Source organism: Schistosoma mansoni, chromosome 2 (genome assembly GCF_000237925.1).
Source record: "Schistosoma mansoni strain Puerto Rico chromosome 2, complete genome".
In the NCBI taxonomy this organism is placed as follows: domain Eukaryota; kingdom Metazoa; phylum Platyhelminthes; class Trematoda; order Strigeidida; family Schistosomatidae; genus Schistosoma; species Schistosoma mansoni.
The window spans coordinates 32833912-32842752 of NC_031496.1; the positions used below are offsets into that span (position 1 = coordinate 32833912).

The 8841-nt window shown below is 35.8% G+C and overlaps 2 protein-coding genes across 2 annotated transcripts; both read right to left on the reverse strand.

The window, feature by feature from the left end:
• Positions 1-5177: 5177 nt before the first annotated feature.
• Smp_192160 (hypothetical protein) lies at positions 5178-5276 on the reverse strand (the record flags this gene model as incomplete). Its single annotated transcript, XM_018796417.1, has 1 exon — positions 5178-5276. The coding sequence occupies one exon, from the start codon at positions 5274-5276 to the stop codon at positions 5178-5180; it is 99 nt and encodes a 32-aa protein (XP_018650632.1).
• Positions 5277-5282: 6 nt separating this feature from the next.
• Smp_046180 (hypothetical protein) lies at positions 5283-6331 on the reverse strand (the record flags this gene model as incomplete). Its single annotated transcript, XM_018796418.1, has 2 exons — positions 5283-5465; positions 6245-6331. The coding sequence occupies 2 exons, from the start codon at positions 6329-6331 to the stop codon at positions 5283-5285; spliced, it is 270 nt and encodes an 89-aa protein (XP_018650633.1).
• Between the last annotated feature and the right edge of the window lie 2510 nt (positions 6332-8841).

Genomic DNA, 8841 nt, shown 5'->3' on the forward strand with positions numbered 1-8841 from the left:
CAGTATGTTTCGTCAATTGTGTTACCTGTACGGATTACCTCGATATTGCCACTGAGTCACAAGTGTTTTCAGCAGAGATGGATGGTATCTAGCGGAGTCTCGAAATGAATATCGACACCAGGATGTAGTGATATTCAGTTGAGAAGTCTATTTCTCGGTCATAAGTCACCATACATCTCCGCTCACAATTTATTTCCTCCAGATCAACATGGTTTCTGATCAGACTGAATATGAAACTAGTGAAGTGATTCGTCTTCTAATTTTTCTTTTATTTTCTAATTAGATGTGATATCTGAGAACAGTTTCAAAATTTGTAATAAGCTGATACCATACCGTACATCAGGTAGTTTTACTTGAATTGTCTCTCTTGATATTAATGAATGTGATAGATATAACCTGACATTCCTTACTGTAATTCATATTCAACACTACTTCCTTTTTACCTTTGTAACTTGGTTAAAATAATTTGATATAGAAATGCGACAAAAGATTCATCACCTCTGATGGCATTGCAATTTGGAACGATTAATAACGAGTGTAATACTCATGAATGAAGTATTTCATGTTACAGAAGAAATCTAGTAAAATGAATAGAAGCTGAAAGCATGGACTAAATATTCACTATGACTTTCACAAACGAGTGGGGACATGGTAAAGAGAACAATGTGACTCTCCATTATTCTTCCACGATCCATCTGGTCTTCATATATGCTGGTTTTCATTACTTTGTTGCTCAAAACATGTTGAATGATCTCTTCAAGTAAACAATATTCATGGATGATTTCCTAACCGAATTCATTTTGTATTTCAGATGTTAGACTAATGAATGCGCATATTGATTTGAAATTCCAACTCTTTAAAGATTTGTACATCGTATTCTGTAAGAAAAACATTTGTATATTTTGATTGATTTATTGAGTAACTGTGTCATGTCCACATGTAATTCACTGAATAATGGTTATCCACAAACTGTAGTACTATGTGAAATGTCTACGAAAGCATCAACCTGATGGTTTAAGGAATGAACGCAAATACAATGACACGGATGCTACAAATTAAATGAAACAGTTTATTGGTACTTATCTGTATTCGGACGTTCTTGCTTAACGCATCCACCATCTTTTGCGATAGCTCTCCATTCAAATATCAAAGTTAAGATAGTGAGGTAGCGCTTTACGCTGCAGACCAATTCGATAGAACAAACTTAGAAAACCGACAACCGAAATGCAAGTATTCAGCCAACACATCACTTTCACATGAACATTGTTCAACGTATTAAACAATTGCCTATACAAACACTATGTGTGACATAAACGGAAAATAACCACCAATTTTTTGTCTTAGTCTTTCCATTAATGATGAGATAGATATTGAAGTAAATGAACATTCAGTCATTTGGTGGTTTTATTTCATTTTCCCACATTTCAGCTAAGTATGATTTTCTATCACAAATACTCAAAGCGATAAGTAAGTAACCTATTGAATCAAATTTACTGACAATAATATATGGAATACTATTTAACGGTGAAGTGTTGTATGAAACCGAAATATTGTGTGTTTGGATAATGGAAGTGCGCAAAATAGAGTTACAAACTACTACAGGTCGGCTCATTAGATTTAATACTCAATTGCTGTTGAATTGAGATATTTATCCAAATGGATGCTTGAGATACAGTCAAGATAAATGAGGATCCATAACTTCAGTGTGATCCACATCATGTTTGATCAAATGAATACATGCATGTTGATCAAGATCCATTAAACAGTTTTACGTTTGTCCAGTCGTTCATTTCAAATGTACATTTGTATGATTTATCATATTACTAACCATCCATATGATTCTGTTTGAATTCCAGGTAAAGATGGAAACTAAATGAATTTGAATTTGCGAGTGATATACTGAACTTAACTCATTTCTCATTTACCCATATTGTTGTAATAATTAATTAGCTGCCAAAATAATTAATCACAAATTTCTTCTTTCACTAACAATATTCACCGTTAATATTAACTAACTCTTATTTGTTTATGTTGAAAACATTGATGCTGTTAAAGATTGTAGTGTGTGAAATTGAATGCCTATCAATTGATGTTTGAATTTTAATATGGTTCACACACAATAAGAATTGGACTAGTGGTTGATGGAAATAAGAATACTATGGCAGATATGGTGAATGAAACAGTGAAACGACAGTCGTTTTTCAAAATGATTACTGATTTCTATAAATCACAACTTTGACTGAAATGTACTCATCTCATTTGACATTTGGAAACTAACTTCTCAAACCGGAGTTCATGTATAAATATGAAGTAACAAGTACCACTTCACTATGAGTATCTCAAAAATATTCATTTACTAGAATTAAAACAAATCTCTAACCAATATGGAACTTAAGATTGGGACTCAAACACTGTGTTGCTCACTTTAAATGAATAACACTGCATTCATTACTATTTTCGACAGATTAGGATATTATGTAGGGCGGGTGTACAAAACAAACGTCAACAACACAACAAGGAAACTTGTCGAGCTATCCCACTGCACCGTGATTCGACTCACTGATGAGAGATGACCGGATTTAGCTGGGTTAACATTTCTCCCACAAGCAGTTCGGAAAAACGAACGAATAAGCATTTAACTCACGCGTACACATGCAATGCGAAAATTTTCTTTGAAAAACGTCACAACATAGCACACTATGAGAGAACACGAACCAATTAAAATCAAGGTCCTTCCACATAAGAAACACGAACTGAAAGTAAAAGTGGGCGTTTTAGTCATGAAAATAGGAAATGAGAATTCGCGCAACGAAACTACAAAAGTGAGAATTTCACCACGTAATTTCTTCACATCCAGCATCCTCATCATCCACTGAGCATCTTAGTTCAGTTAGCCAGTGTTTAAATCACTAACATTTATGTTTCCAGTAAACTACAGACTCAATTTTCATCAGTGTTAGTTACCGAATTGACATTCTATGAGCACCGCCACGATATTACTATTATGTCATATGTTATTTCGAAATCATGGATTGTTCACGCAAACCGAACATGTTACTGGCCAACTAAACTCAGGGATAAAATAGATAACATGTTGTATACTTGAAGTGGATGGCATTATGTTCGAGTCCCGGTGTGGAAATCAATACTGGCATACATGACAGTCTTGTATATATGTGGTGATAAATTGTTGAAATGCATTATTCTCCTTCACTTGGATCAGTTGAAGATGTCGACGCAGAAGAAGGATTGCGTTGTGCTTGAAGACGCTTACTTCTTCGTATTTGATTTCTGTGTGTTGTGACGTCATTTTCATGACTGACATCAATAATATTCATTGTGTGTGTGCATATCAACAACCATCATTTCCGTTGCGCCAGTATCATCCGATGAATAGTTGTCAACATTCTTTGTCAAAATTTTTGAAACTACATCCATTCCATCATTATCAAATTTTATTTGTATTCATTAGCTGATAACCTCTTTGTTTATTAACACGCCCCAAATTCGAGTAAAAAATGTAATATACTTACAAATGTGTCCACTATGTTATTTGATTTCTGTGTGTTGTGACGTCATTTTCATGACTGACATCAATAATGTTCAATGTGTGCATATCAACAACCATCATTTCCGTTGCACCAGTATCATCCGATGAATAGTTGTCAACATTCTTTGTCAAAATTTTTGAAACTACATCCATTCCATCATTATCAAATTTTATTTGTATTCATTAGCTGATAACCTCTTTGTTTATTAATACGCCCCAAATTCGAGTAAAAAATGTAATATACTTACAAGTGTGTCCACTATGTTCTTGATTTGAGTGCCGGTCCATTTGAGACTACCAGAGTATGTGTTGAACAGTACTGAAAATTACGAGTTCATATGCTGAATATTGATGATCTGCAATCTCACCCATATATATATTTCAGCTAGCCGAGAAATTAGTCCTTACGCCCATTCTACTTCATAAGTATATAGTAGGTTTAACTCCATGATTTATATATTCACAGTGTTTAGCTATTATTTTGTCCCCAAACATCTCTATGAGGTCGGATATTAGGGATCCGTCTGATGGAAAACAATCACCCCTTGAATTATTTTAATGACAGATTGATCGTTTCATTATAGAAGGGACGAAATGAAACATCAAACGATTTTGACAGTTTGATCGAGTATGTACTTTGTCCCAGAATGTAGATGAGCCCGAAGAACATTACACTACTAGTTCTTTTACATCAAACAACCCAGTTCAAAAAATCCTAATGAAATGAAATTCATAATAAATGTACGTATATAAAAACTGGAGCAGCAGCAAACAGCTTCCAAATAATCACATTTTCACTTATTCTTTACACCTAACCAACTCCAGTATTCGAAGAATTATTTGGAGAAATGTAACAGTGAAATAAGCACGACCACTATTGTTTTATTCAACTCAAAATATGCACTTACATCTTTCGGAGCAGCAGTTGTAAACATTCCATTAAAGATTGAATCGATGTTGGCCATTTTCATTGCAGCCCTAAAAGATTAAAAATAGTGATGATAATAATAATAGTGTAGCGTGGCGGCGTGCGCATGTAATCTTGCTACTTGGAGGCCAGTAACTTAACCAAGGTTCGGTGACCGAAATCCATTCAAGAGAGTGCGAGTCGTAACGCAATCACTCAGAAGAGATTAACTCAGATAATAAAATGTATTACTATTAAAACTTGAGATCCAGAAGTGAACAAAGAATAAATGCATTTGAACATCCTGAGATCAATTTTGAACCGCGTTACCATTGATTACGATTGAGATGACGCTAACAAGAAAGTCTATGCATCAATGCGGCGATTACTGAGACAGAATATTCTTGAATTTATCCCACTCCTCCATTTGGCTGCCCCCAATTTTCTCAAAACCTATTCTTATACTAGAACTGGACATACAGTAAACGAACTCAATGATTAAAAAGAAGTGTAAATGTCTCGAAATTAAACTAACAATCAAATATTCCACCTTTTTAAAAAAACACATAGAACTAAGTAAATTAGTTAAGAAACATCACCGGACCTTATAGTTTAAAACTTCCTGAACAAGATGAATCGAGCAGAATATATCTTCATTATCCAACTCTTCAATAGGCGGACCTAAAGCCTCCGGTTCATCGGGACTGATAATTAGAGAATTCAATTACGATAAGGAATTAGTAGGACATTCGCCTTCCATTGACTATGACCAGGTATAATCTCCATCAGCTGTAGTATAATCATCATCACAACCTTCATGCCAGACTAAATTTCGATTGGAAGATTGGTACAGTTCGCCTGAAACGATTCAATCTTTTTATCAGATGATGATGTTGTTTTTACTGAGCCGAGACCACTTCTGCCTTTTTGTTTACTCAATGCAACCGGTTCAACTACACTATGAGCATTAACACCCAATCCTTGACCATGTTCATAACCAATTTTTCGCTATTGACATGAAACAGATTTTAAACAAGAGAAATTTTAGCATTTATTTCAGTACTTTAGGTGACAGTATATGAGCAGATTTTTTAATTAATTTCTATTTATTAAACTTGTCGTCTACCGTAATGTTGTAAGAGCGTAATACCGGTTAGTTAATTGTATGCTCCCCTGTATTTAGAGGATTATCATATTTCAATATGCAGTTATCAGTCATTTATCTTTCTTTCATTTGTATACACATATCTAACGCTTCACGTCTTCCACTTCACGCATATAATTTCACTTACATTAACCTGAAAAGTCCTGTCAGAGCGTCAGTGATGCTTAATCTCACATAGGACACACACTCAGTAACCAGACGGTCTGATCAAGAACCAAATATGAACCAAAAACAAGTTATTTTTTGGAAAATACAATAAGTAGAGGTATATGTTACAATAGAGATATGCGATATACTAGAAATTTCTGTCTTTATTCATTGATCAACCAGGTCACTTCGGATTGACATATCAACTGCATAAAGAATATTATGTTAAAGCTCGTGATGTTACTCGACTGACCAAATCAAAGTACGTAGAGTAGTAGGATTCGAACCTATTACCTATTGTTTGAAAGTTAAATATGCTTTGAACACTAAAATCCTTCACTAGATAACTTATAGTATTCTAATAATACTGTAAGTCTAAAAAACAATATGTACCTCACAGACCACTTCGACATTCAAAATGACAAAATTGACGACAACAAATTTCTGAATAAGTACATTTTCCGCTAGAACTTACCATAATTTTCCAAGATACATCGTCAAGTGGATCAGATAGCTGTAAACAAAAGACAAGATAAAATCTATTGAATATCATACTTTTCATTTCAATTTTTTCGTGCAATGAATATTATTTCATTTAGAATGTATTTTACGTATGTATGTATTTCCGGTATCTGGTTATAAACGACAAAAGAACGTGAGTGAAGTAGACATTGACCCAGGGTGATATTTATACCAGTGCAGCGAAATGATTATTTATTTAGTTAAACTCATACATATTGGTAAAAAAGGGCACCAGATACATATGCGTCACACAAAATAATGAAAGTTGGAAGGGAAGGGATGAAAAGATAAGGCGGACTGAAATGTACAACCAGAAGACTCTTTCAGTTAAGAAAGTTGGAACCACTCTTTATTAAGAAAGTAAAAGAAGGTTACAGCAGGATCGCCACTGGCTTCTATTCTGAGCCATATCTGGTAGCGTCTCTAGACACTGTGTTGCACCATCTCTCGGACCCCAGCCAGGGAGTCGTGAAGGACCAACAGAAGCTAGCCCTTAGCAGCTCTCTTTCATGCCGCGACACCATGTCATACACTGACCCCCTCTCCGCTTTTTCCAACCAGTCACAGATTCGGCATATATTGCACGACGTGGAAGTCTCTGGGACGACATTCGTAGAACATGTTCAAGCCACCGAAGTCGGTGTTTCAAGATGTTGACACCAATTGAATTATCGTCTCTGCACCCGAACGCACGATGTCGAACCTCTGCATTACTAACATGTTGTACTAATACTGTGGTCGACCATATTTTTACAGGCTGTTTTGTCTACCTAGTCTTTGGTCCACGACCCAATGAGTTTCAGGCACGTCACAACCGATGAGCAACTTGTGTTCGGCGCCTGATAACTTGGGCTAAGGCAAATTCATGAGATGGGGCCATTTCTTAGTACTGCTCTTTGCAAGTTCTGGTCTACTAACCGTTTGGTCATCTACCATAACAGTCTATTCCATAGATATGCATTCGCTTTCGTCTAATGATTATAGTTCAAAAGCTTTGGTTGTCGAGCTGGTCAACTTATTTATACTCACCGTTTTGATGGCAAGCTTTCCACTTTTTGATGATAGTCCTGTGAGTCATAAGGTATTCGACTTGAGTAGGGTAACATCCTAGTCATTGTCTAAAAAGATATATCAACAAATTTCATTATGTTCAGCCTTGAGGCGTGCAAGGCTAACACCCAGAAACACTCTATTTGTGACTCCGCGTGCTGCCGAAGCACGAATACCCGGCGTTCTTGTGACCTCGTTATCTTTGAATCATTCATGTGCCTCTTTATTCGCTGTACTTAGCTGGGTACATCCGTCGAAGCACTCTTACCTGAAGCGATAAACTTCTCATGTAAGCGTTAAGACATCCCGTACACTAGCCCAGCTGGACAGCACCCAATTCCTTGTTTTCTTGATTTTCTTAGACCTGACATGACTAGGGGTAACTTATTTGTCCAATCGCTAATAACAATGAACAGCTTGAACGCAACTAGACGATTCTGATTTATCAGGCGACCTGGCTCTTTCATCTCTTGTGCATCAACCGATTCGGGCGGAGACAAGTATTAGTCAGCAGCCTCCAAAGCAGTAGGCTTCAACGTACACAAATGAAAAGAAAGATTCTGAAATACAACACAGTGAGCACCAACCAAATCCCACTTTATTGTGGAGCTCTAAAATAGGCGGTAGCTTTTAAGTACTTGTGAAGGACTATTGATAAACAAGAGGGTTCTGATGCATAAGAGAACGAATGCGTTGGCAAGGAAAGGTTGACATTACTACAGTTGAAGAAAATGCCGAGTTCGGAAGAACTTTGCATCCATACAAAAACGGGAATCCTCAATACAAACGTCGAGACGGTTCTGTTGTACGGATCAAAGACACGTTGATCCGCTACAACCATCATAATAGTTGTCTACACAAGGTAATCCAGATCCGTTGGCCAGTGCTATCAGCAGAAACCTATTGTGGCAGAGAACAAACGAATGTCTAGCTGAATAGAAATTTTTACAAAAAGACTGGAGTTTAATTGAACGCACATTGCGGGAATCATCAAACTGATTCACTAGTCAAGCCATGAATTAGAATTCTTGGGGTAAAGTGAAATGAAATACATATATTATTCAGATACATATCTACGTGGATACTTATCTTAGAAATCGTCCGATCATAGAAATAAAAAGCATAGTGTATTGATAAAATTCCTTCGTAATTAGTAAAAGACAAATATTATCCGTTTTTTGTTGTTTTTAAAAGTCGCCTGATTTCATATTCTCTCTCTCTCTCTATTCTGTCAGCACTAATTACAGTCATGAGGTGAGTTTGACCCAGAACTTATTAAAAGTACATAACTGATGTTTGTACAAAAATATTGTAGATATGCAACGTACCACTTTTTGTTTTTAGTTCTTTTATTGAACTTTACATAGTCTCTTAATTTTAATTACGTGGTTTGATCTTTTCCATGGTAAACAATACTCATCCCTCTCATTCCACCTTCATTCTATGATTGTATATAAGCAGAAGAATAAATGCTGTAATTTCAGTGAATATGGTTTGCTT